The sequence below is a fragment of the Podospora pseudocomata genome, chromosome 3, assembly GCF_035222375.1.
Source record: "Podospora pseudocomata strain CBS 415.72m chromosome 3, whole genome shotgun sequence".
NCBI lineage: Eukaryota > Fungi > Ascomycota > Sordariomycetes > Sordariales > Podosporaceae > Podospora > Podospora pseudocomata.
In genome coordinates, this window is record NC_085887.1 from 3,353,330 (window position 1) to 3,380,396 (window position 27,067).

General features: G+C 55.5%; 9 protein-coding genes across 9 annotated transcripts; 5 read left to right on the plus strand and 4 right to left on the minus strand.

The window, feature by feature from the left end:
* Nucleotides 1-213: 213 nt before the first annotated feature.
* Nucleotides 214-779, minus strand: QC762_0058210 (uncharacterized protein; the record flags this gene model as incomplete). Its single annotated transcript, XM_062883566.1, has 2 exons — nt 570-779; nt 214-407 (listed from the first exon to the last, which is right to left on the minus strand). The coding sequence occupies exons 1-2, from the start codon at nt 631-633 to the stop codon at nt 214-216; spliced, it is 258 nt and encodes an 85-aa protein (XP_062745204.1). The 5' UTR covers nt 634-779.
* Nucleotides 780-1,679: 900 nt separating this feature from the next.
* On the plus strand, nt 1,680-3,185 carry QC762_309480 (uncharacterized protein; the record flags this gene model as incomplete). Its single annotated transcript, XM_062889245.1, has 1 exon — nt 1,680-3,185. One exon carries the CDS (start codon nt 1,680-1,682, stop codon nt 3,183-3,185), a length of 1,506 nt encoding a protein of 501 aa, XP_062745205.1.
* Nucleotides 3,186-6,009: 2,824 nt separating this feature from the next.
* Nucleotides 6,010-6,771, minus strand: QC762_309485 (uncharacterized protein; the record flags this gene model as incomplete). The annotated part of the gene is made up of 2 exons (XM_062889246.1): nt 6,010-6,400; nt 6,455-6,771. 2 exons carry the CDS (start codon nt 6,769-6,771, stop codon nt 6,010-6,012), a joined length of 708 nt encoding a protein of 235 aa, XP_062745206.1.
* A 659-nt stretch (nt 6,772-7,430) lies between these two features.
* QC762_309490 (uncharacterized protein) lies at nt 7,431-10,092 on the plus strand. The gene is made up of 3 exons (XM_062889247.1): nt 7,431-7,807; nt 7,970-8,344; nt 8,446-10,092. Exons 1-3 carry the CDS (start codon nt 7,618-7,620, stop codon nt 9,435-9,437), a joined length of 1,557 nt encoding a protein of 518 aa, XP_062745207.1. The 5' UTR covers nt 7,431-7,617; the 3' UTR covers nt 9,438-10,092.
* A 676-nt stretch (nt 10,093-10,768) lies between these two features.
* On the plus strand, nt 10,769-11,611 carry QC762_309500 (uncharacterized protein; the record flags this gene model as incomplete). Its single annotated transcript, XM_062889248.1, has 1 exon — nt 10,769-11,611. One exon carries the CDS (start codon nt 10,769-10,771, stop codon nt 11,609-11,611), a length of 843 nt encoding a protein of 280 aa, XP_062745208.1.
* A 1,021-nt stretch (nt 11,612-12,632) lies between these two features.
* Nucleotides 12,633-15,007, minus strand: QC762_309510 (uncharacterized protein; the record flags this gene model as incomplete). Its single annotated transcript, XM_062889249.1, has 2 exons — nt 12,633-14,518; nt 14,571-15,007. The coding sequence occupies 2 exons, from the start codon at nt 15,005-15,007 to the stop codon at nt 12,778-12,780; spliced, it is 2,178 nt and encodes a 725-aa protein (XP_062745209.1). The 3' UTR covers nt 12,633-12,777.
* Nucleotides 15,008-15,053: 46 nt separating this feature from the next.
* QC762_309520 (uncharacterized protein) lies at nt 15,054-16,845 on the plus strand (the record flags this gene model as incomplete). Its single annotated transcript, XM_062889250.1, has 2 exons — nt 15,054-15,957; nt 16,021-16,845. Exons 1-2 carry the CDS (start codon nt 15,688-15,690, stop codon nt 16,843-16,845), a joined length of 1,095 nt encoding a protein of 364 aa, XP_062745210.1. The 5' UTR covers nt 15,054-15,687.
* A 120-nt stretch (nt 16,846-16,965) lies between these two features.
* DYS1 (Deoxyhypusine synthase) lies at nt 16,966-18,518 on the minus strand (the record flags this gene model as incomplete). Its single annotated transcript, XM_062889251.1, has 2 exons — nt 17,088-18,518; nt 16,966-17,031 (listed from the first exon to the last, which is right to left on the minus strand). Exons 1-2 carry the CDS (start codon nt 18,078-18,080, stop codon nt 16,966-16,968), a joined length of 1,059 nt encoding a protein of 352 aa, XP_062745211.1. The 5' UTR covers nt 18,081-18,518.
* A 243-nt stretch (nt 18,519-18,761) lies between these two features.
* QC762_309540 (uncharacterized protein) lies at nt 18,762-27,047 on the plus strand. The gene is made up of 3 exons (XM_062889252.1): nt 18,762-19,458; nt 19,766-23,744; nt 23,866-27,047. Coding segments are annotated over exons 1-3 (6,828 nt in total). The 5' UTR covers nt 18,762-19,456; the 3' UTR covers nt 26,713-27,047.
* Nucleotides 27,048-27,067: the final 20 nt, after the last annotated feature.

Genomic DNA, 27,067 nt, shown 5'->3' on the forward strand with positions numbered 1-27,067 from the left:
ATAGACACGAGATGTGTGTCGAACATGAAAAAAAAAGAAAGAGAAAAACGACCTCAAAATGGCACATGGCCTGCCCAGCTCCGGCGATCTAACCTGTTCCCATCTCTGGTTTCCGAGAGTCCAATGAGCAAGAAAAGCACAAGCGGAAAAAGCGGAGGTTTGAACGGGTGACGGGCTGTTTCGTTCCAGGCACCGTCCGCACGAATCATGGCGTCACGGGGTGTCGCTGCTCTTGATCATGCTGAGCTGAGAAAAGGCGGTGCTTTTGGCATGTGATTCAGCCAGGAACTGGGAGCCAGCAGCCTTGTCCATTGCTTGCGTGGGGGTGGGGTTTTGGGGTTGTGCGGAACCCCGACCGAAACCCCGCAGCCACCTCCACTCCCGTTGATTTGTATCGGTTTTTTTGTCTGGGGAAATGGAGTTCAATGCTTCTGTGGACATGGGGAACCTGTTTTCTTACGACTTCGATTATCTGGGCATTTGTCTGTCTTGAATGATTAACAGCCACAGAGGTAGAACAAGGGTTCATATTTGGTGCCGACAGCCATCTGCAGGATCAAGTGACGCACATAAAAGAAAAGCCGTGAAATCCAAGACACCGACTGCATGCATCGCCGTCAGGGAACACAGCATGTGCCGACTCCGGGGCAGCTTTGGTCGGAACCCTGCGCCGGGAATCTTGGCTTGGGTGTTGCACTGACAGACGGACCAGTCCTGATTTGGGGCTAGGGCAATGCTTCTTTTTGCTTGTGATCAAGTGTTGGGTTCGCAGTTGTGATATTCGGGCACATTACGACGAAGGCAATTGCAAAGAAAGTGGCAGAAGATCCATTTGTCTGACTGAAAAAGAAGTCTACTGAAATGAGACATCACATGGTGATACTTGAGCTAATCCAGCTTGCACTTGATCTTTCAATAGCTTCGTGTAGCGACAGGCAGACAGCAACTGGATTGTTACGAGTCGCAAGCATGTGACTGTGTCTAGGGGACAGGCATATCTCTGACAATTCATTCTCTTGTGAAACCCCAGTTTAAGCCATCTTCAATAATCACGGGTCAGGCGGTGAGGCTTCTCTTCCCAATGGCTCAGCAAAACCAAGCACACAGTGAAAAAGGAAAAACATCAAAAATTGCGACCGGGACGGACCCGAAGGCCAATCCATGACGGAGAACTCCTCGCTGTGCAATGAAGGCTCCCCGCCATACTTTGAGAATTTCTTGATCCTCCCAAAGTCAATCAAGGTAAGTATGAAGAAGAAAAGAAAAGAGGAAGAGGATTGGGGGGGAGGGGAGCCCTCCATATATACTCAGGTGTCATGGGTCCGTGCACTCCTGCAAATCCCCAACAGAGTGCGAAATGTCCGAGCGCCCTGTGGATGCCAGCTGGTGAACCGTGCCCTGAGAGGAGAAAGACTCCACTGCCGCGCGCTGAAGCTTCAACTGGCAACCTCTTTTGTCTGACCTCATCGGCAGAGGTGGCAGCTCCTTGCTTTGCGCCTTCATCGCCCATCCGCCAGGCCATCGCACTGCACGTCACGCAGCGCAGCCATGCCCATCACTAGCAGAAGTCAATTAGAAAATCATGCGCTGACGCGGACACGATAGCGCCCGCCGCCCGACCCCAGTCACCCCCTATCCAACTTCCACACAGTCGTTATCTTTCCTATCCAGCAGCCACCATGGCCCGAATGTCCGCCGCCTCCTTTCTTTTCGTCGTCGTTTACAACTTTTTCTACTATGCCCTATACCTCGTCTGCATTGCCTTTCTCGTCGTCACCCCCGCCGATCTAATCCAGCAAGCCTTCGCAAAGAAACAAAACTGGAACATCTTGGTCGTCACTGTCTGCTACGTCGTTACTGTGTTGGTCATCTTCTTTATCTACGTTACCAGAATCTACATCAGCCGCAGTGTTCTCTCGTCAATACCCAAGAGCTGGATACCCATCGACAAGGGCGATGTACCGCGCAGTGTCAGGGAGATGATTGTGGAGGGGCTGAGCAGGAGCGCTGCCATTGCTTACGAGGCCAGGCCGAGAGTCCCGCACCCAATGATACAACCAGTGACGACACATACGGGAACCGTCGAAGAGAAACAGAAATCCAGCTGGAGGGGAAAATGGAGGAGTAAAAGCAGTGGAAGCGGAGGGGCCGTGTCTGTCATCGAGGGAGGAGACGCGATTGGTCTCGAAATGGGCATGCTCCCTGATCAACGACAGCAGCGTGCCGTATGGGGAGACATTGAACACCCTGGTTGGTCATCACCGGTATCAACGGGTTTGCCCCCGAACCTGCAGTACTCGACCGTTGTATCCGAACTTCCGAATCTTATCGAAGCCAAGGCACTCACCCTTGCGCCACCGGATCCAGACTCACGTACCCTGCCTCCAACACTTGACCCAGAAGCTGTCGCCATGTTGCAAAGGCCAGAAGGAGGAGTAGGACTCAGGGAATACTTAGGTCTGTTGACCGAGATGGGAGTTCTGACGGCATCACCGACGACAACCGATTTCCTGTCGCAGTATGAACGAGCCCGATTCTCAGCCAGACCGCTGACCGGTGACGAGTTCCGAGAGTTGATGCATTTGTTTGCTGAAGTTTTGAGAAGCATGCAACCTTTTGATCCAGCCCTCGCTTATGACGATTACGACGATGACTCGTTTGATGATGGAATCCCACAGGGAGAACGAGAAGGCGAACAGACACAGTCAGAGAGTGATATTGATAACGATGCGCCGAGAGGAACCAGTCCTTCTAGTGCAGGGCAGAGTTTGCATTCGGGCTTGGGTCTGGGGATAGGGATTGGTCAGAATGCCGGTGGTGATAACGAAAGTCTGGGCGGGAAAAGCTCCAGTGCCTCAACGACATGGAGTCAGGGTCGTGGTTCAAGACATCTGCGACCTGGGATGGGAGTGCGAAACTCATCTGCCAACACCTGGCTCTACCAGACTGCGCCAACAACGCCAAAAAGCACCAGACATGCTGGAGTGTCCGATTCCAGTGGCGACAATGACGCAAACTCGTTTGCGCAAACCAGACATCCATACCAAGTTGACGGCACCAGCGGCAGTGGCAGTGGAAGAAGTGTACGATCAGTAGGAACAAACGGAAGCGGAGGATCAGTCATCAGGCTGGCTGCCGATGGGGATGGAACAGACTTGCCATATGTGTTTACCGGTGTGAACTGAGAGAGTGCTGCTTATTATGTAGGATTATGGAACGAAGCAAGGCGTTTTTGGTGGGACTATGGTTAGTAGATGTAGGATCTTTTTGACGTAGTATATAATGATAATGTATTTCCAGGTAATTACTCCTGATATCAGGTTTGATGTTCATGATGCGCCACATGGAAGACAACAAGCCACTTTTACATCAGCAAATATCCGGTTTGCCAAGACAGCCACCCCCTTGTGCCCCCACTTTTGTTAGGGAAAAGGGGTAAACAAAACATGGGGTTGCTATGTGAGGTTGTGCTACGGGTGGGAGAGACTTAAGACATTACACAGCATTGTTGAAGCGACATAAAAGGCTTAGGGAAGAATGATGAAGGAGCTGTTTGCTTAATGAAACTAAATGTACGTGGATAAAGCATGTTAGATATCAGATGTGTCATGGACAGACGCGAGGTTGGAGCTGACTGTGTGATTTTTGGGGCGATATTGGGAAGGGAAGATTCAAAGAAGTCTGGTGAAGTCGCTTGAGGAGATATGTGTAGTTTGTCGGTGGGACAGAAAGCTGTCTTGCAGCTGTTGGGAACAACTCTTGTTAGGACTGGTACTGAGACGCATTCCGACTTCTTACAAACGGATTAAAACCACACGGCTAGAGAAACTCCATCTTCTCCCCCAAGAGACCACGGGAAAGTACGCCGCCTTTCTGCTTCCTCCCAGCGTAATCCTAACTCAACCCATATCCCCATGATTGCTGGGACAGCAGGAAACTTACGCTCGAGGCCTCGGACTATCATACTCCCGTTTACGAATCCTCCTTTTTCATCCTTGAGCTTCTCGACCCTGCCACTGCCCAGACCTACCTGGGGTCGTTTCGCCACGAGCACCGACAATACCTCCAAGGTGACAAAGGTTACCGTTAGGCCATTGCAAACATTCACCATTACCGCTCTGGAGCCCCTGCTCTCGTCGGATAGGCCTAGGGCGAAAATCCCGCTCCCGGGCGCTCCCGAACGCAGGCTTCCAGAATGGACCAATTATTATGAAGCTCGCTGACGGGACCTGTACAGTTAGACAGGAGCTTCTCGACACTGTAGTATCATCCACACCACGGTACGATAACCTCAGACACTACCCCGCGGCCGTCCCCGGAAATCCGAAGTCCGGCGGTTGGGCTTCGAACTGGAGAAGGATCTGACGATGGGGTTGGTTCGTGCTCTGTAAGAGGGGGAGTTTGGGAAGGAGGGTGCAGTGGTGGGGTCGGGTTTGTAGGTGACTTTTGGGGAGGGGGTGGTGAGATTGATGTTGTTTCGAGGGGTGATGTGAGGGGGTTGGCTGGGATTGAGGTCAATAGCTAAGAAAAATGAGGGATGGGGGGAAGATGGTGCTGGGGTCGGCTTAAATCAACGGGATACTGGGATTGGACTGGAAAAAGACTTTGTCTGAGCTTGTCTAGTAACAACTGTGGGGCTTTTATGGCTGGATCGGGACTGTTAATAGGGCTTATGGTAACTATGTTGGCTTTTTTCGATTATACGGAGCAGGATTGTTCTTTACTGTTTTAGTCGAAGGGGTTTTTCTTTTAGTAGAATCTGCCGTTATAGCTGTTCCTTCCGGATTAAAGACTATGCAAGTCCCACCTCAATCTTCTCCTTGCGGCTGCTTACCTTATATCACAAAATGAAAAAGCCTTGCGCATATACATCATCACTTTCCCTTTCAACCTCTTCTTTGGGATTTTCTTGTCGCAGTTGCTCTTGTTCGATGCTTCTGTCTTTGGTGGGTCTGGCTTCAATGGGCCATTATCTGAGCAAACAAGAACCTAAATTACCTCGTGCCTTCGGCACAGCAGTTATCCTGGGAGGTTATTCCTGTTGTTGAGTGAGGGTACCAAGCCCTGTACACTGATGTGAGCGACATATCGCCTTGACCACCCAGCAGCTTTGGTGTATCAAAACCTCGACGGCTCCAATATGACGCCCGAGTCTGCTGACGATTAAACTCGAACATGGTGTCTTCTGGCATGTGCTTCCGTCGATAATGTTTGAATTCCGTGACCCATAACGGAACTGCGGTAATACCCGATGGTAGTCTGGTTCAGTGGTCTGAACAGTTCCTCACACTCGCTATCTCGGCGATCTGGAGCAGCTCAGCACCCTCGGTTTGATTGTAACGATTTCCTATGTATCTTGACGTCCTGATTCAACTGTTGCTATCCCTCCTGTGTATTCCATGTGTGCACATCTCGAGTCTCATGTCCGTAATCACCAGTCCACTGCTCCATATTCCCAGCTCACACCACCCACCGCCGGCCTCTCACCTCCGGCCATCACCAGCCCCCATCCCCAGTCCTGCCAGCTCCTTCCCGCTTGCCTCAGCCGCTGTGAGTCACTCTCCTCAGCCGCCCCAGACCCGCTCAACACCTGGCAACCACCCCGGCACCCTCCCCGGCACCTGCGGTCAATCCACACCGGCTTCCGGCCCCATAATTCCGGCCAGACTGTCGCCAAACCGGAGCTACCTCCGAAAATTTCCGCCGGTCCTCCCTCCCTCTCTCTCTTCTTCTTCATCCGCAACCAAAAAACGACGCCGGAACCGCCGGCACCACCAACCACCACCCACCAGCGACGACATCCCCGTAAGCATCTTCGCTTCCAAGCCCTGCTCTTGATCAGCTGGGACCAAAATATCTCGTCTGCTAACGCTTCAACGTTAGAAGAAAATCGAATAAAAAAATGAGCGGGCAATCCTCCACCGGGCGCGAGACCTTCTCGCTGCTCCCAGCGGCCGCGGGCTCCCCCTCCCGCAGCGAGTCGACTCCCTCTCTCTCCGGGGAGGAGGCTCAGGTGCTCGAGGCCGTGGCCGTTTTTGTTTCTCGGCCTCCTGCTGCTGTTGTTGTGACTGTTGGGATTGCAACAGGGGCGGTGGAGGCTGGGGAGCAGACTGGTCCGTCGGCCGCCGAGGCGGATTCTGACTCTGAGACGCTCATGGGCGAGGAGGAAGAGGAGGAGGAGGAAGCTGAGGCGGACGGCTCCGGGTCGTCTTCGTCGGGGGGCGCTGCTAATCGCAGTAGCTTTCTGACTCCGGGGTGTGACCAGGGGATTGGGAAGGTGCTCGAGGATTTGAGGAAGGCGGAGGAGGCGAACAGGCGGGAGTGGGAGGAGAGGGAGAGGGCGAGGGTGGAGAGGGAGGAGGAGGTGAGGAGTTTGACGGGTAGGTTTCTTCCTTTTTCTCTTCTTGTTTGATTTCATCGTGGCTTTCTGGATTTGGAACGAGTCAGTTTTGACTTGGGCTTTTGTTGCTTTGGACTCGGCAAAGTTGCCTTGGGGTGGACGAGCACACTCACCTTGCCTTTTGCTTTTTGTTCCATCTTCGAGTCTGGTCTCAATCCCGGCAAGTAGCCTTGAGATGGAAGAACACACACACCTTTCCTCATCCTCGAGTCTTTGGCATCGGCCTCGTGCTCAGATGGTTTGGGGCAATAGCTGGACTTGGACTTGGTCCAAGCATGGTTGATTGCTCGGGTTGCTCTAGCATCATTGCTCTTCGACAGCATGGCCGTTTGATGCTTGACCCTTTGGCTTTCCTGTTCCTTTCTTTTCATGTTTCTTCCAATTGTAGCCGCCGACTTGACTTTGATTTCAAGTTTGGTTGCTTGCTCGGACGGTGTTGTTGATTGTTGACTGGGCGATCTCACCATGATCAACTTGTTTCCCTTGCCTTTCGTTCCATCCTTCTCTCCCGAGTGGGTGGATAGCTGGTTGGATTTCGGTTACAGCTGTGTTCCTCTTTTAGTTAGGATATAGAAAGAGGATCGAAGTCAGGATGAATGCTAACGTCACTTGCACAGAAGAGAGAACTGCGGCGGTGGTTGGGTGGCGTGCTGGTGTGGAAGTTGAGACGGGTGAGCTGGTACGTGAACAACGATAACAATGCCTGCAGTAATTACAGTGCAGGCCTAGGGAGCAGTCACTGATGGGACAATAGGTGGTGGCAGGGAGCGCTGGGGTGGTGGGATTGCAAGGGTCTGCCTTGAAAGGCGACCTCGACGCTCCTCGGCAAACACTCTCCTCTTCACAACCCAGCGAAGACGAAGCGTGAGTGTCCCGACCTACCTCCCACCCTTTCGACCCGATCTTTTTGCTAATATCACCAAGTAGCAACATGGATCCAAGAGAGACCCGTCGCCAACTTGTTGGCAACCTCAAGGAGGCCACGGCCAGGCGTGGTAAGTTCAGTTTGCATGCTCTTCACTCTGACACCCATCCCCAGCCCTCGACTACGGCGGGACATTCCTCTGTGTGGTCGCCCTCTGAACCCCCCTCAGCCTACTGCCTTGTGGAGCTTGGACCACCCGAGAGCTCAAGTGAGTTTGAGAGTATTCTAGCTGTTTTTCTCGCGGGGCTTTGGAGAGTTTCCTTTTCTCTCTTCATCACCAATAGCCCAAAAAATGGACGGCCGCTTCGAACAGAACGTCACCAGCGGCATCCTTTCCCTTGCCGCTGGTGACGATGACTTCACTCGTCACCGTCCCGACCCCATCAATGTCCAAGCCGCCCAGGCCCACGCTTCTCGTTCGGGTTCTCAACGCCCAGTCGCGGTTCACAACCCGCCTGAGGCTGTGGAGAGAGCTGATAGAGGTCACTTACCCCCTCCCCAATCTGTTGTCTTTCACACCTTTGCTGCGACCTTTTCACCCACTGTTTGCTCGCTCACCTCCCCTCTTCCTTTTTTCTCTTCTTCCCTTCTTCACTCAACAACAACACAACGACTTGGTCAGCCTGCTAACATGAAGCTGACAGGCAACAATAACGAGATGTCCCAGACATCCGCAGCAGAGGGCTTTGGCCGAGTCGGTGGCCCTGGGGAGCGCCCGGGCAGCATAGCTGCCTCGTCTGTTTACTCAGACGACCTCGCTCGCGAGGAGGGTCAACCTTGGGGACCCACTGGTGATGACGCAGATCCCTTCACTGCGTCATACACCAACGAGGAGGGGGAGCGATTCCCCTCCGAAATTCAACCGCTCCGGGTTGGTCTCGCTGGCCAACCCACTTCCGGCTTGAAGCGCTTTTCAGCGCTTCAAAACTACTCGTACCCGGCGACGTCCGCTCGCCATCAGAGCATCCTTCGGGATTACTCCGCCTGGGCGGCCGAGCGCGGCCCTGGGCATGATGACGGTATGAATCTTCCATCTCATTTCATGTTCTTTTCACTTTTCATCCCGATCGCTTCTCCGAATTTCATTTTTGCCAACAGTCACTAACAAGCTTTTGGGCAGAAGGGTGGTCCAACTGGGACTACGAGGAGGCGAGAGCCAATGATCTTCGGATCTATGGCGAGGAAGACTCTAGCGAGGGTCCTTCCGGCGAGCAGTCAGACTCTTATGAGTCTATTTACGCTTGCTCCTCGCCCGACCCCGGGGAAGTCTCTCCCTCGGGAGAACCCCAAGCTCTCCCCCAGCCGACGAGAGCTCACCAGCACCACCAAGAGTCAGCCGACTCTTCTCGTCTTCTTCCTCCCCGCGCCGACCTCCAAGGCCGGGACGACTCACCGCTCGACCAATACATGCCGGTCGAGGCCCAAGCCGGCCCCTCTGCGCCTCGGCGCACGGGCACCAAGAACCTCTTCGGAGATGGCGGTTGGCTCGCTGATACCAGCTCCTCCGCGCAGCAGACCCCAGCTCAAAAGAAGTTGGAGAAGATCACCGGTCCCAGGAGGAGCCCGACCAAGCCCAAGTCCCGCTTCCTTGGCGGCTTCATGAAGAAAGCTCGCGGGATCGTCGAATCACCCTCTCGCACCTTCGGCCCCCCGCTTCGCCGCTCGCCAGCTTCGATGCCACAGCCGCCTCGCAGTGGTGAAGAACCTCCCACCCCGCCACCCCACATCCCTCGCCCATCTCAGCTCGTCATCTCCCTCAACCCTCGCGAGCAATCCCTTATTTACTGTGAGCTCGACTTCGCCATCGCCGACGCTCTCAACGACTACATCATGTCGCAGTTCAACCTCGGCCGAGTTGATCATGCCACTATCAAGAAGACCGCCGACGAGTGGGCCAAGAAGGGTTTACCCAAAGTCAAGGGCTTCCGCTACGACGTCGACACCCAGTTGTCCATCCTCCGCGCCCATATCGAGCAGTTCAAGTTCTACGGTCAGGCCGCCACGACCGTCCCGTCCATGCTCGGCATTATCGACACCATGAGGACCACGGCCCGCGAGATGCGTCTCCGCACTTACTGCGTTCCTGATGTGGTGATTAGCAAGTGGCTCTAGGACATCACTTCCTTCTTCGCCTTCATCTCAGTCGAGCGCCATAGAATCGACCTCCTCCAAACGGCCAAAGCCTTCTTTGAATCCTGCCGCGCGCGTGAAATCGCCCCCAGCCAGGACCAGCTGACACGCATCGACGAGTGATTCCGATGCCTATTTCGACTGGTTCCAGGCCTCTCTGCATTATCTGCACGCCTATCCAAGTCTTTTCAACACTTCTCTGCATCACAAGAAGGCCTATTCGATGATCTTTCGAACGCCTATCAGTTGCGATTTGAGGCATATTTACATCAGTTTGAGGCCTATTCGATTTTTTTCGACGCCGATTTTGTTTATTTTGAGGCCTGTTCGATGTTTTTCGACGCCTACCGGGTTTAGTTTGATGCCTTTTCAGTTCAGTTTGACACCTGGTTGATTTCTTTTCAAGGGCATATTTGCATCAGACGAAGGGAGGAGGAGTGGAATGGAAGGGAGGAGGGGTTGCATGGAAGGGGAGAGGAATTGCATGGAAAGAATGGAGTCTGGAGGACATGGAAAGTATGGAGGGCATGGAAATTTGATTTTGAAAACTTATTTGGGATCGGGCATTGCAAGGTGTTGGGGATAAGCGTATACACATCATTTGAGATGGAAGATTGCGTTTGAGACTTTGGATGATCAGTGTGATGTGTAATTGTGTCTTGTGTGAATGTGATGTGTGATCAATGTCTATTGCGCTGTGTGCTAGGTGTGCAATGTGCTTTTCAATGCCTCCATTAATTTGTTCAAGGCCTCGATTGATCTCTTGAAAGGCCTCAGCCTCATCTGTCGCTCTGAAAGTCACTGCTATTGTCCCGAATGACTCCTTCAACCTGTGAATAGCTTCATCGCTTGAATACCCCAACATCTAGACACACCACCATCTGGACCCCAGCCCTGCGATAACTCCCCTGCCCTCTTATAGTCATCTCTTGATGGTGTGTTACACCTCACGTGACGAACGAAAATAAAATTTGATAATGGTGTTGGTGATCGCCCCATTTTGAAGCAGGTTTCGCTTGACGCCTTCGGTGTGACATCATAGGCCAGACCCCCATCACCAACGACCTCATCAGCCAAGAACGAAATTCCATTTTCATAACCACAACGTCAGCACCTTTCAGCCGCCTTCCTTTTCGCACAAATCAAGAATTCTGACCTTCATACACTAGGCACAGACGAACCCTTATTTCAGTCGGTCGCTCCCTAGTCCCTGCACCAGCAGCCGTTCAAGCTCTGATCATCCATCCCCTAGCTCACATTCTCCATCTCATCACCCACATTCAAAACACACACCACAGAGAGAGGGAAAAAAAATGCCACGATCTTACCGCTCCGACAGCTCCCCCGAGCGAGAAAGAGAAGACTACTACCGCCCTTCCCGTCACCGCTCCGTCACCCCCGGCCCCAACACCCGCGGTCCTTCCCGTCCAAGAGATTACTCCCCCTCTTCCCGCGGAGGGGGCCACGCAGACGAGTACTACGCCTCGGGCGCTTTGCAGGAGCGACACCCCCACTTTGAATACGAAGACCACACCCCCTTTTACCGCCCCGACCCACGCGATCGTGATACGTTGCAGATCCCACGTGACGGCTATCGCCGGTCTTCTAGGCCGAGAACAACCCGCACCAGTACCGATGATAGTTTGACAACGGGAACGACGTATACAGGTGACACAACCACCATCATCCCTCGCTCCAGCCGTGGCCGTTCCAGATCGTCTAGCAGTTCCTCTTCGCGATCTTCATCACCAGACATCCACCACCGCAAACGGGGTCCGATTCGGAAGGCGAAGAAATCGCTTCAGGAAACTTTTACTCCGTCTACTTCTGGCTTGGGGGTGGGGGTTCTAGGTGCTATTGTTGGTGGTCTGGCGGCACGAGAGGCGGTGGAGCACTTACCTCCGAAGTCGAGATCAAAGAGTAGATCGGGGAGTCACAGTAAGAGTAAGCATGACAAGGTTGCGGTTCTGGGCACGGTGCTAGGGGCGGCGATTGGGGGGTTGGGGGCGAATGCGATTGAGAGGCATATTGAGAGGAAAAAGGGGATTGAGGAGAGTTGGGGACGGAGGGAGGGGGAGTTGGCTAGGTTGGAGGAACGGGTGAAGGAGGCGGAGGGGGGGAGGGATAGGGAGTATGAGAGGGGGAGGGGGTACTGATGGGGGTTTGTTGAGGAGTGGTTATGAGGTTATGATTTGATGATAGGGGTGGCTTTTGGTTTGTTTGGCGTTGGTATGAGTCAGGGATGGCAAATCTATTGGAATTTCTGTTGCCAATGCTGTATGCTGGAATGACAGTTTTCTGACTCATCCCCCAGTGTTCTCTTCTACCAAATGACCCCATCCTCCTCCATCCAGTGATTAGTGATTAGACGTCAGTGCAAGACAATGTCTTGATATTGGTCGTCTGCCAAGCCCTTGTCATAACCACCGCCCGTAAAACCATGGAGAAAGCCGTTACCGATGACCATGTACTGCGAATAGTCATCGGTGTCTCAGTCCCCGATCTTGACATAAGAGTTGTCAGGGTCAGGTTCACGGAGAGGACGGAGGATAAAGGGAGCCGGGCACCCTGGGATGACGTGGATCTCGTCGTTCTTCTCTGCATCCCTTGGGCACAGGCCGAAAGGAGCGGTTGCGTCATTTGTGAGGAGAAGCTTGCGCTCCCAGAGACGGGCCAGAAGGTGGTAGACAAGCTTTGCTTGCTTGGAGACGACCGAGTCATGTAGGCCAGAAGCGCTGGGAAACTCTCCAGAAGACACCCTCGACTGAAGCGTCTTCCAAAGCTCCAGTACCTATGGAGAAACTTGGCAGTAGAACCCGATGGATTAGCAAGAGGGAACCTTTATGGGGCTCTCTATTTGTCTTACCAGCGTCCCCCTCCATACCTACCTAGGTACCACAGCGGGGCAATATGGTGCCAGAGCACGAGGTCCAGGCCAAACATTCTATCTTTAAAGGTCTTTTAGCTATCTTTTAAGGCCTTTTAACTATCTTTTAAAGCCTTTAGATTTTTTTAAAGACCTCTAAACTATCTTCTACGACCTGTAAACTATCTTAAAGGACCTTTAACTATCCTTTAAAGCTCTTTAACTATCTTGAAGGGCCTTTCGCTACTTTTTAAGGTTTTTTTTTAACTATCTTTAAATGCCTTTAAATTATCTTTTGAGGCTTTTAAATTATCTTTTAACGCTTTTTGATTATCCTTTATGGCCTTTAAATTAAGCTTAAAGCCTTTAAACTATCTTTTAAGGCCTTCAAACTATATCTAAAGGCCTTTAAACTATCTGGTGTGCTTACAAAGATCAAAACGCGCCCTTATCTCCCTAGTGCAGAGCAATCTTCTCCTCCGCCGCCCCCTTTCCGAGTCCACCATCACCACCCATAAACCCATGGTAGAACCCATTCCCAACCACCATGTATTGCGGCAGCGTATCGCTCTCCCAATCGCCCAACTGCCAGTTCGTATTCACATTGGGGCCATCCAGTCTCCGAAGAATGAACGGCGCCGGGCACCCTGGAATAACATGCACCTCGTCGCCTTTCTGCGCATCTCTCGGCGCCAGACCAATCTTGTCATCATTTCCCGTGACGAACAACCTTCGCTCCCAGAGGCAAGCAAGAAGGTGGTAGATCATCTTCGAGTCGTGGGAGACAACCAAATCATGGACTGCATCTTGGTTGCTGGCCAGGGCCATGGCGCGAATAAAGTCAGAGGCAAAGTCGGAGATCCATCCAGGAACCCAGGTGGGAACCCATTCGTCAATGATCGGTTGGATGTTGAAGGGATCGACGCCAACTTCTGTCTGAGTCTGCGGGGTGGTGCCCTCCGTGGCAGGAGCAGGACTCTTGGGACCAGGACTCTTAGGAGCAGGATTAACCAGATCCCAAAGCGACCTCAACCTCGAATAATCCGATTGCTCCCCCCCCTCCGAAGCCGTCGTCGGACGCCCATACGATAGACGATCCCCATCAATCTCGGTCGAGTCGTTAATCATCGTCCTCCAAAACGCATCCGTCCTTTCATCATTAGTCCCGGGATCCTCCCCCCACCCCTCCCTCTTCACCCCCGCCAACTCCATCCACGAGCTCAACACCCTCGGCACGTCCAACCACCGCCCCCGATCAACCAGCGCCTCCCCGACCCTCCCAATAACCCCCACCCTCCTCGACTTCGTAAGCAGTATCCCATTCTTCGTCATCTTCAAATACTTGACAAAAACCTTCCTCGCCCTCTCCTCCCCCCCCTCATCAACAAAACTCGAATAAACCGCCAACCTCCTCCTCTCCATCAACGCCCACTTGGGCGGGAACGTACAAAAGCTCGCATCCGCCACCCAGCTCGGGACATGCAGCCTTCTGTAACCATCCTGCGGCCTGAACAACCTCTCCCCCATGAGCAACTCCACCCCGTCACTCTCCCCCTTCACACACGCAAACACCGCCTCCGTCAGCGCCTGCCTCAACGACAAGGTGTAATCCGGCCTGAGAAAATTCTTATTCGTAACGATGCCCAAAAACCCGTAAAACGAATCCCTCTTCCAGCTCACCTGCGAGCCGCAGAACTTGCGTCGGAGCTGTGTGAATGTAATAGGGGTTTTGGCTTCCAACTTTTGCTGGCGGGTGGTGACCATTGATGAGATACGTTCTTCGATCGTGACGATGGTGTCGAACCCCAAACCTCGCAGGGCTAAACGGTGGGTTTTGCAGCATTTGGCCGTCGAGTGACGGGTTAGACCGTCGACTGCGTTTTGGAGGGTGAGGTAAGGGAGTTCTTGGTCCGCGAATAGGAGGGTGATGTCGGAGGGGAGGGCGAGCTCCTGGATCGTCCAGGTGCGTTTCCACCATTCCAGGTCGAGGAGGGCGGCGAAGGATTCGAAGTGGGGTTTGTAGGAGTCTTTGATGTCGGCGCGCTTGCCTTTGGTGAGGGGGGTGAAGCAGGGGAGGTCGGAGAGGTGGGTGGTGGGTTGGGAGAGGGCGGCGAAGAGGTTGAGGAGCTCGAGGGCGGAGGCGGGGGATGGAGGGGTGGTGGCGGTCACGTCGGCTGGTTTGGGGAAGTCGCCTAGCCTGGGGGATGGTCAGTACGGATTACGTCAGGGCGAGGAAAGGAGGGTCGTACCAGATGAAACACCTCCCGCAGTACTTGTAAATATCCCCTATCTTGCCCACCTGCTCACTCTTCTCCACTGGGTTCCCCTGGTCGATGCATATGGCGTCAATCCAGAACTTCTTCGGCTCGGTCTTGTGACGGATCCGACGCAGGGCAAGCCAGAGGTTCTTCCGGATCTTGAACTGGGTGTTTTCGTTCACGGTGATGAACTGCTCGTCGTCTTTGGTGCCCCAGGCATACGACAGAGCGTCAAAGTGGCCGTATAGATCAGGGTCAAACTCGAAGATGTCGACCCTGCAGACGATGGGAGCGGTGTCGTCCTCGCTTGGCTCTAGGGTGAGGAGACGGACTTCGGCTGGGTCGAGGCCGAGGGGGGTGTAGGCGAAGCCGGATTTCATGTAGCCGGCCCGCTGGGGTTGGGGGGATGGGCCGAGGGGGGTGGGCATGGTGATTCAGAGTGGTATGAAATTCTCAAGTTTGAAGTGATCAGGAAAGATGAAGATGAAGGTCCCTGTGAAAGACATGTTGCGTTTTTAAACCCCATACTTCAACTCAACGACGCTGCCGCCCAACATTTCTTCAACCTCTCTCGATATGTGATGGACATTAGACCCGGCCAGACCACTCCGACAGTCCAGGTCTAGACCTGAAGCGCGCATTCAGCCAGCCTCCAGCTCCCAGGTTATCAATAGTTGATGCATGGAGGTGGAGTCGAGCAGGCAAATGGTAGGCCATGATGGTCAAAGACTTGAGGAATCAGAAAAGGAGTGGGATATCGACTCAATAATGATACGAAGGTATGTAACCAACCCTTCTACCGTAGTGATTGGATAGACAAGCTTAATATAGAAATAGCTATCACATCGATAGACATGGTAATTTCGATCGAAATGTTGCAAAGCGTTACACACCCCACCTCATGTCTTGGCCGTAGACGGTTTGCGGGGAGGTCACGTGGCGGTTACACCCCAACAGCAGGGGTACACCGCATGGGCCGACGCTATGCGACGTCACTTGCAACGGCCGGTGGGCTGAGCTCCAGCTGTTGCTCTTCTCTCGATGCATTCACAGCTTCGAGTTTGATGGATTGAACCCTTTTTGCTTTTCCAACTCAAAATATCCAAAAATGTCGAGACTGGCGACCCTCCCCCGACGACTGGCTCTCCTCCGCCCCCTAAGGAGGACGACATGCACCGCCAGGAGCTACTCCACAGTATCCGAACAGCGCCTCGACAACCGCGTTAAGATCGTCGAAGTAGGGCCGCGCGATGGCCTCCAAAACGAAAAGAATATCGTGCCGCTGGCGACAAAGATTGAGCTGATTGAACGACTGGCAAAGACCGGGCTTCAGACAATCGAGGCGGGTTCGTTTGTCGCTCCGAAATGGGTGCCACAAGTATGCCGCCCCCTTTCCAACAACCCTTTCCAACTCCCTAGATGCTTACCATATGAAAAACAGATGGCCAACTCCTCCGAGATCCTCTCCCACATCCTCACCACCCCACCACCCTCCCCCCACCCCCTAACCTACTCCTTCCTCGCCCCCAACATGAAAGGCCTCTCCAACGCCTTCTCCATCCTCGACGCAAACCCCTCCTCTTTCTCCACCGAATCCAACCCTTCACCATCAAAACCCTCCCTCGAAATGGCCGTCTTTGCCTCGGCAACCGAAACCTTTTCCCAAAAAAACCTCAACGCCTCCATCGCCGCCTCTCTTGAAACTTTTAGGGCGGTCATCTCCGCCGCCAAGGAAACACCCTACAATCTCCGCGTCCGCGGCTACATCTCCGTCGTCCTCGGCTGCCCCTTTGAGGGCTACGACGTCTCGCCCCACCGCGTTGCTGAGATTGCTACCGAGCTGCTCGAGATGGGAGTGGACGAAATCGCGCTGGGTGATACGACAGGCATGGGCACTGCGCCCAGAACAAAGGACTTGTTGAATTGTCTGAGGAGCGCGGGGATAAGGAATGAGGATGTGGCGATGCACTTTCATGATACGTACGGGCAGGCGCTGGTGAACACGGCTGTGGCTTTGGAGCATGGGATCAGGACGTTCGATGCTAGTGTTAGTGGGTTGGGGGGTTGCCCGTACAGCCCCGGGGCTACCGGGAACGTGGCGACGGAGGATGTGGTGTATTTTATGGAGAGTTTGGGGATGGATGCGGGGGTTGATTTGGATGGGGTGGCCGAGGTGGGGGAGTGGATTAGCAAGGAGTTGGGGAGGGGGAATGGGAGTACCGTTGGGAGGGCGGTTTTGGGGCGGAGGAAGAGGAAGCAGGAGTGATGAGGAAGAGGGGGGATGTACATACATGCATAGGTTGATTTGGAGTTAGGTTATGAGGTTCATGAGGAAATGAATTGTCAAAATTGGTTTATTTTATTTTGCTTTTCCGAGAGGGTGCTGCTAGTCTTCTTTTGCAAAGGTGTTGGCTACGATGAAGGGGAAGGCGGCTGTGGCTTCCATGTAGACCTGTTGCGATGTTAGCTCTGCTGTCTGTCTGGTTGATGAAGAAAAGAAGAACTGACCTTGACTGCATCAGCACCGATCTTGATCTTTCCCCAGCTGACCGCCTCATCTGGTCTCGCACCGGCGTCACTGCCGTCAAACTCCTGAGCCGTGTTGACATACACGGCCGACTCGGCCCCGTTTCTCATCAAGCACGCATTGGCTATGTGGTGCTTCACAATCCCGCCTCCCAGAATAATCATGCCTGCCCTCTTGGCCCTCACAGCAATGGTGTTGATCTTTCTGATATCTTCGACGATATCCACCCTCAACTGCTTCGGCGACGCCTTGAACGTGTGGAAATACAGCATATCCCCCAAACTCCCATCCGTCAGCGCCGGGCAGAAAACAGGGATGTTGTTCTTGTACGCCCAGTAATAGACACTCCTCTCATCGTTGATCTCCTTGCCCAACCGGTGGATAATCTTGGAGGGCGTCCAGTTGATCTCGTCATCGGTACCCTTGGAGGCCTCCTGCTCCTCGAGCATCCTGTCCAGGATGGGCACGACCCAATCTTCAAACAGGCAGTAGTTCTTGTTGGGGACGACGAGGTTCCCGATGCGGTTGAGCCCTTGCTTGCGGAGGGAGGAGCCCTCGGCGGCGAATGAGGAGAGGTAGGTGTCGCCGAGGCACTTGATAAAGTCCTCCTCGACGCCGCCGGCGGTGGTGACGATGGCGGAGATGTGGGAGTGCTGGGCTAGGTAGCGGAGGGTGCCGCGGAGGCCGGAGGAGATGAGGTTGGAGGTGTAGCCGAGGAAGATGGTGGTTTTGGCCGAGGGGTCGGAGGGGTCTGACCAGGTGCGCATGTCGTTGATTATCCGGACGGCTTCGCACATGGAGGAGGCTTGGAAGCCCATGTGCTTCATGCCCTGGAGGAGGTCGTCGACGGTGATGGGCCGGCCTTTGAAGGCGTTGAAGTCGAGCTCTTCTACTTTTTGGGCGTCTGAGGGCATGTCGACTGATTGGACGAGGACGGCCTCGGTGGCTGCGGTTGGGGGCAGGTTGCTGTCCATTTTTGTCTATCTGAGGTTTTTGATATCTGATGATGATGGCGGGGTTGAGATCCGGGTGAAAATCTCAAGATAGTGTTTGAGAAACAGGCGAAGGATGGAGATATGTACAGTAAGTCAAACCGAGACTGATGATGCTTGAGTACACTTGGCAGAGTAGACCCAAATTCAAATGGTGGTCACTTCTTCTTATCTTGCCAACGCCTTTTTGGCTTGAATCTTCAGACGAAGCGGGAGTCTGAGTCTCAGAGAATGAGGGACCTTCTTGGCTGCAGTTACACATCCCGCCCCACTTTTAAATGTCGAATCTTGAATGCCACACAGCTGATGCTGCTTGCTCCATGCCCCATCCCATGTACAAAGCCGAGCAACGGCGAGATCTAAGAATTCATCATTGATATCAATAGTCGGCGACCGCTTTTCAATGACACTCATCTCAAGATGACTTCGGTGAGCGTGCCCTTCCAAACCCGGGCTGGCGGATTCGGTGCACTAACATTTAAATCTCTTTTGTGGTTTTACCCGATACCAATGGCATGCGTGAAACAAGCGCAGATGCCGGGACGGTGCATGGCGGGGCTTGTCCCGGAAGGGGCTAGCGTGCGGCGACGCACACCCCCCACAGGGGGCTCCCACAGGGCGGCACCAGGCCGAAAAGCACAGGGAATTGGTTGCTTGTTGGGTGCTTGTGGGTGCTTGTGGGTGTTTGTGGATGCTTGGCCTGCCACATTGTGGCCCGTGAGCCCAGTCCTCTCGCTCTCCCGTGTGGCCCGGTGGAGAGGGCAGCAATTCGAGATCAGATCCACCCGACCGTCGTCCAATCTTCATCATTCTCTCTCCATTGCCATCCTCTTCCCAACACCCAAGTTCCTCATCCAAAAAGCGCGTCGCCGACATTGACGAGGTCATCAGCCCTCGCCAATTTCCCACAGAGTTCCTCTTGGAGCAACACGCTGGCGAAATAAAATAAAATAAAAGAGATAGGCATAGAGAGACCCGCTTGCCAGGCGGACACCAGTGCCACACGCAACCGACCGCATTGAGTTTCCGAGTTGCCAGGTTCTTGGGAAGCAGCCACTTCGACTTCAACATCCGCTTCCACTTCCGCTTGCGCCTCATCAGCATCATCACCTTCGACAAGCAACGGTCGGGCTCGAGTATAGAAGCGCCTCCTCCTATAAACACCACCAGACGGCAGCGTTAGAAGCCAGCCGCCCAGTTGAGGCTCTTTCCTGCGAAGTTCAAGCTTTGTGCCTTCGACCACAACAGCGGACGCCCGTCGGCACTCAACCACCTCGCAGCATCACAACCTCTGCCCTGACATGCGCCTGTCCGGTAAGGTGGAAAAGTAACAAGAGGGGCGTTCCCTCCGAGTTAAGATGTACGTTTATCGAATATTTTTTCCCCTCTTGTCACTGTCTGCACCACCTGTCATCGTCATCACATCAACACTGTCGGAGGATTCCTACAGTCAAGATGGACCAGTACTGTCACGGCGACGGCCGTTCTTTTGAGCCACCGCCGTCGTTACCCCTCCACAGTTACAACCGGCATTCTCTTCCTCCACCGCACTGGCACGACCATCATCGCGAATTCAAGTTTGAAAGGACGCATTACTATGACAACCGGCCGCGTGATACACGTCCTACACAGGATCCAGCTCATCCAACTAACTTTTTCCGTGACAGGACGAGGTACACGGGTCAGTATCACCCTGACCGCCGTTCCCGTTCGCCCCGAGACAGATCTCCATATGGTGGCGAGCGTGACCGTGGTCCACCCCAACAGTACCCGGACAATGACCGCAGGCGTCCTATTGACGCGCGGGGAAATCCATCCGGTTTCCCAAACCGGGAAGGATTTCGTAACGAGCCTCCACGCGGGCCCAAGGCGCTGCTAGACGCTCCGAATGGCCCACGTGGCGGGTTTGCTGGAGACTATCGCGGCAGAGGCAGAGGTGGTGGTGGGCGCGGACGGCCCACGTGGGGAAGAGACGATAGGCCAGATGTTGGACGCGACGACCCCCGCGATCGGCCTCACTTTCGAGATGAACGCAGCCGCGAGCGAGACTACCCAAGGGATCGAGAATGGGCTCCGCGTGACCGAGAACACAGCTTCCGCGGCCGAAGAACACCCCCCCCAAGGGGTCGATCTCCCTTAAGACGTGACTTTGACGTGGGTTTGAATGTGGACGCAGAGAGGGCCAGACGAGGGTCCAGAGATGGTCCGTTATCTGCTGGGTCATCAAACTCGGACCCGCCTTTTGGAGGACCCTTCCGAGGTTCATATCGTGGAAGGGGTGGGGGCAGAGGAGGAGGACGTGGGGGCGGTGATTGGGATCGTGGTGGAAGAGGCAGAGGATTCCATGGCGATGACCGTCCTGACCATCGCTTCCCCCGCAGCCATTCCCAGGATGGTCGATATGGACGGGAACCAGATGTTCGAGATCACCGAGAGCCTAGGTACCAGGAGTTCACTAGGGACATTCGAGATGATCGCCCGATGGGAAGAGACAGGGAGCACGATCTCATTCGACCGAAACCGATCGACCGCGTATCCAACGACCCGCCTTCAGCAAAGGACGTTTCGCCTCCTCCCCTTGCGCCTTCAGCCCCCGCCTTTGGCACAGTCCCGAGCCGCCCACCCGCCACGACAGACATTCAGTCAATGACAGGGAAACCACCTCCAACCGGACCTAGAGCGTTAGCGGTGGAGGAGCGGCCACCCTCTGCAGGTCAAGGCGTGAGCAATGATAGAGCCCCTCCTACCGGTCCCTCAAAAATCCACGGGGAAGCTAGTCCCACCATTCCATCTGGACCCCGGGCCCACCGAGATGCCAAGCAGCCCCAAAGGTCTAGCAAACAGTGGATCAATACTGGTGCGTTCAATGCCAAGAAGACGCAGGAATCCCCCAAATCCGCAAGGTCCATGAGCGTGGTCTCGCAGCACCCAAGACCCTTTGGTGGCTTCCGCCCAGAATCCTCCCATACGGACTTCCACAGCGAATACAACAAGCGGCCCCGTAGTCCGGATGCCAAGTCAGATTCACACACAGAGCGATATGGGGGTTTCCGTGGCACCGGTGTCAACGACATCGCCATTGCCTACCAGAGAGGATCTCACTCGGCCAGAGCATCATTGGACCGTGACATGAGGCTGAGTCTGGATGATGGTGACTTGAAAGTGGGCGCAGCCGAGCCTGTCGTTGAGCGAGCTCAAACAGAACGGCAACCGGACCGTGTCCAGGAACCAACTCCCAGCCCGGTGACGTTGGAAGCTGTTGAGCCCTCCGAGGACAAAATAGAAGAGGCGAAACAGTCGACAGTCCCACCGCCAGAGTCACACCCTCTCGACTTTGACGTCCCTTCATCGGGAGTCAGGCTACAGGAGAAGCACCTGCCCGCGTCAGCGGAAGAGACTGAGGAATCGGACGAGGATGACGAAGATCTTAACGATTATTTTTCGCAACAGGTATCCAAGGCCGAGGCCGAGCTCAAGAAGCTGCACGAGATGGTGGACGGTTCGACCATTCAAATCGTTGCGCGGTATACAACTGTGGAAAATAATGCCATGGTCAGGGTGGTTGTCAGCCCAGTTACCGTCCAGAACAAGGTGAAGCCCATTCCTGACGGTTTCACGTTTCCCCCGGCAAAACCGCAACAGGTTGATCCAGTTGAGCCCGAGGCAGCCTTGCCGCAGCCTCAAGTGCAAGATGAGGAGATGCCAGACGCCGTGCCTGAGGCGCCGGCGAGCCCTACGATCGAAAAGGCGGACGAAGTGGCCGAGCAGCAGCTTCCTGAGCCACAACCCAAGGTGGAGGACATGGATGTTGAGGGCTCAGCCCTTCCGTCAGTGCCAGCTGTGCAGGACGCTAACCTACATGACGAGGACGTCAGTATGGAGGATGTTTCTGAAGTGCACGAGACAGTGGAGCCTCCGCATCCTCCAGCGTCTGTGAATGGGGAGCCCGGCAGAAATGGCATTCATGCCCCGTTCATGCAAACTGCCCACACCCCCTCGCACATGGATGACGACAGCGAGGACAGGACAGAGGACGACGGGAGCATCTACGATACTGTCGAGCATGCTCGCGAGTTTTCCGCCACACCGCCAACCGAAGACTTGCCCATCTACAACGTCAAACCCTGGGAGCAGAGCAGACGAGCATTCCGAACTGAGGAGAGCTCCCCCAACTTTGGAAACTTTGTGCTTGCCAGCATCCAACGAGAGACTGCCACCGCCGAGACGGCGCAAGACGTGTCCCGGCGGCAGTATGCTCAAGATTACGAGTCTTACTTGAAGTTTACCCAGTCGGATGACCCGGTTGCCATCAAGAGCAGAGCACACTTTACGAATGAAGTTTCGGTCAAGGAGACCAAGGGGCCACAATCGGAAAACAAACCAGAAGGCAGAGGGACGCGAGCGCGTTTTGCTACGGAATATGATCTGAAGAAAGCCCTGGAGCAGTCGCAGCGGGAGTTTGCCGAGAGGCAGGAGCGGGAAGACCGAAGCCAGAAGGAAAAGTACCGCACGGAGAAGGAGGCGGTGATCCCTGACATGCTGTGGACCACGGCAGAAAAGGAGCAGGCCTCATTTTATGATACTGCCGGCAAGCTTCCCTTGGAGAAACTGGTGGCCACTTGGGACGTCGTTCCCTGGCATGTCAACTTCACCGAGGAGGAGGCCGAAAAGTTTGAGAAGGCCTACCTGGAGTTCCCCAAGCAGTGGGGCAAGATTGCAAAGGAGCTGCCCAACCGCGACACCGGCACTTGTATCCAGTATTACTATGCCATGAAACGGGAGCTGGGGCTCAAGGAGAAGCTCAAGAAACAGCCAAAGAAGCGCAAGAAGGGTGGACGTGCTAAGCAGCGCTCCAGTGCTTTGGTGTCGGAGTTGGGCAATGGTGAACACGAAACCGAAGACGCCACTCAGGAAACTGGCGAGAACGGTGAGCGTCGCCGCCCTCCCCGTCGTGCTGCCGCTCCCAACTTTGGCGGCAACGAGGCCACACCGAATGCCGACTCGGACGGCGCAACCCCGGCTGCCACCCCGGCCCGGAGGAGAGGCGGTACCGCAATTGAGGGTGCCAAGAACGACAGCGGGGCCGAGAAGGCAGAGGGCAAGAGAGCCCGGGGCAGAAAGCAGGTCAAAGACAAGGCTGGTCAAGATGCCAAGGGCATAAAACCCGCACCGTCAACACAAACCCCGGTGCCGCTTCCGCTACCTGTGCCGAGCAACAAGGGCGGTCGATCACGGGCCAACTCCAAGGCTCAGGGCCCCGAGTGGGCTTCCCCCCAGACCCCTGTCGACATTGCTGCCCGGCCCCCGGGACACTTTGAGGCGCCTCCCGGGGGCATGCAACCGCCCCTGGCCCCCGTTCAGCAGCCGCCGCTGTCAAGCCCCGAGAGGGCAATGGGTCCGATGCAGTCGACCATGTCCGAGGTCATGGCAGCGCCGTCCCTCCGGCCAGAGCCGCCGCTGTCCCAGACGTCAGTCCCCACATTCGACATCCCTCAGCCAGCCGGGCCCGATCGCACTCGTACCCCACAGCAGGCGTCGAGCTACTGGAGCGTTTCAGAGTCAAACGACTTCCCCGGTCTGCTGCGGGCTTTTGGCACCGACTGGAACGCCATTGCTGCCCATATGCAAACCAAGACAGCCACCATGGTACGCCCAACCCCAACAGCCTTTTCTCTTTCCCATCCCACCCCGTTCCCATCCCACCCCGTTCCCGTCCCCATACCCGTCCCCGTCCCCGGACATGACGACTAACTACTCGGACTTGCAGGTCAAAAACTTTTATATGCGTCAGACCAAGGAGGGTGGCAGGAGGGAGACCAATGTGGACTGGGAGCACATTGCTACCGAAGCCGACGCCAAGCTTCGTCGCGGGGAGAAGCGTCCTGCTCCGCCGACACCGACCCAAGGACCCCGGAAGAGATATGATGTGCCGACGGGACACCGGCCCCTGGCTGCTGCCGAACCCGAGGAGCACACGCCTACCAAGATTGAGCCGATGCCGGCGAACAACCACTTTACGCGCTTCCAAATACCGATCGCACAGGCCGCTCCCGTGTCACATCCGATGGCTCAAACTACCCAGCCTGTCATGTCAGCACCGCTGACTTCTTCGGCCGCCGTGCAACAGCAAGCCCCACCCACCGGACCAGTTGTCACACAGGCCATGTCACCGCATCTTCACCCTCTCCGACCACCGGCCCCGCCTTTTCCCTTTCAGCAGCAGCAGCAGCAGCAGCAGCAGCAGCAGGAGAGGGAACCCGAGCCGACGCCGCCGCCAGTGTTGTCTCAGCATCCGCACCCGCACCCGCACCCGCAGCAGCCCCAACCACAGCAACAGCAGCCGTCTCAGATGCCCCGGCAAACTCCGCAGCCCGTGCCGATTTCCCAGAAGGCCCCTGTGTCTGCTGCCCCGATTGTGCCCGTGTCAGACGCTGTGCCTCCACCGGCAGGCTGGCCATCGTCCAGCACCTTCTCACTGCTGGGGCAGCCCAAGGACAGTCGCGACGGCCGCCATGCTGCTGAGAGAGAACGTCAACCCATGGGTCTTGGTCAGCGTGAGCCACCACGGCAAGCAGAGCGGGCGCCACCGTTGCGCATGAAGCAGGATCCTGATCAACCTCCTCACACCCCAGAGGCTTACCCTGCATACCAGCCGCCACGCACTGCTCCACCTCGGAGCGAACCAATCCCGCTGGCAAGGCAGCCAGAACCACCACATCGTGTCACACCAGCTGCCCCCATGTATGGACCCAGCATTCAGGGCCAGCCCATGCGAGGACTTCTCAACGACCCAGTGCCTACCCAGCAAGCACCTTCTGTGGGGCCGGGCATGGAGAGGCCGCTGTCAACAGCCCAGAGGCCGGCGGCGGTGTCGATGCAGGAGCACTTTGCGCCCATTCCAGCTTCTGCTCCTCCGGTTCCTCCACCACAGCCTGCGCCAGCCGCCCCGCGACCACCAGAGCCACGCAAGACCAGCAACCTCAACTTCCTGCTCAACGATGACCCTCCGCCCGCCCCAAAGCGTATCGCCGACGTGTCGTCCATGGGCGTGAAGCCGAGCTCAACGCCACCACCTCAGCCGATGGCTGCTCGCCAGCCGCCTCCCCCAACATCAGCTCCGGCGCCGCCAAGAAGAGAGGAGGCTGGTTACCCGTATGCTCGCAACCCACCGCCCTCGCACCAAGGTCCTCCTCCCTCGGCTATCCCTCCGCTGAAGCCGAGCTACCCTGCACAGTCGCCGCGGTCTGGACATTCACGGGCGCCGAGTGCCAACATTGTTCCCTCCATGGACCCTGCTCTGGAGCCATCGCGAGCGGAATATTATCCGCGCCACTATGCTCAGCATCAGCCAAGTGCAACTAATTCTCCTCAGCCACACACGGCTCATCACTATGGTCAGACTCCTGCTCAACATCCCCAGCTTTCACAGCAGATGCCTCAACATCAGCATGCTCAGCAACAGCCACCGCAGCCGCCACAGCCGCAACAGCACCCGCAGCAGGCTCAGATGGCGTATCCACCACAGGGCTATCAGGGATATCCCGTCAGCCAAGCGCACGCTCCTTCTCCTACACCTCAATATGCTCCTCATCCTGGCATGGCGGTAAGGAGGGAGCCACAGTCCCAAACCGGACGCGAATCTTGGTCGCAGCCCCCGCAAGTATCAACTAGCCAACAGCAACAGATGATTCAGCAGGAGCAGCAGGAGCGGGAGCGACAGCGCCAGCAGATGCTCCAACAGCAGCAGCATGCCCATGGCCATCAGATTCCTCAGCAGCCTCCCCAGCAACACCAGCCACCCAGCAACTGGCCGCCATCTCAGCAAGGGACCCCGCAAAAGCCGAGCCAGCCTGTTCCCGCGCACACGGCTTGGGGAGTTCAGCATGGTGTACAGGCCAAGCCACCTGTCACCAGCTCGGTACCGTCGCAGCAGCAGCATGCTTGGGCACCAACAGGCTCTCATCAGCAACAACCCCAGCCGTTCAACCTGAGAGAGAGTCGTGGTCCTCCTGTATATCCCCACGAAACGCAGAGCCCAACGGCCGGCATTGTCCATCATCAACACCAGGGCTCGATTGGAAGCGGTAGGTACGCCCAACCCCAACAAGATGCAAGACGAGAGCCTGGTCCACCAACCCAGCCATTCCCTCGGTACGCCACTCCCGGCCCCGGCCAGACTAGAGATCCCGGTGCTAGGAGTTACACCCCTGTGAACTCATTTGATCCTCGTGGCCCGCCGCCGCCGCAGGCATATGGTCAGCCGGATATGAGGGACGCTCACATGCGAGAGGCACAATTTGGCAGAGATCCCAGGGAGATGGGCAGGGACCCAAGGGAGATGGCCAGAGACCCTAGGGAGATGGGAAGAGATCCTAGGGAAATGGGACGTGATCCGAGAGAGATGGGCAGGGATCCTAGGGACATTGCGAGGGAGCAAGCGCAGGCCCAGGCTCAAGCTCAGCATCATGCTCAGGTGCAGGCTCAGGGACCGCCCCGCGGCCCGGTTCAAGGTCAGGGGACGACACAGGCGCAGGCCCAGCTTCAGGCGCAGCAGAGGATACTGAGACCGCAGGAGGGGTATGATCGGCCTCCTCCTCGAAGGGAGGGTTATTGAGGGGCGTGATCAGAATGACTTGTCCTTGCGCCTCGAAGCGTTCCTTCACAGTTTGATGGTTACATTACAGAGGAGGGAGGCGAGTCTCGAAGGCGCTGCGGCCCTTCTCCAAGCGTTAGTTGGGTTTTATTCGGGTGAAAAGATGAGCGATGATTTGGGGATCAGAGATAAAAGAAAACAAGCGCATTGTTGACTGGGAACCGAGAAAAGGGACAGTCCGATGGAAAAAGGACTGGGGGGGAAAAGCCAGGAATAGTCAGCGGGTTGGGTTTATATGGTTTTTATCGTATGGCTTTTTGTTACTTTTATAAGGCAGGCTTCTGGAACTTTGGGGGCGCATGATTCAATGGAGCGG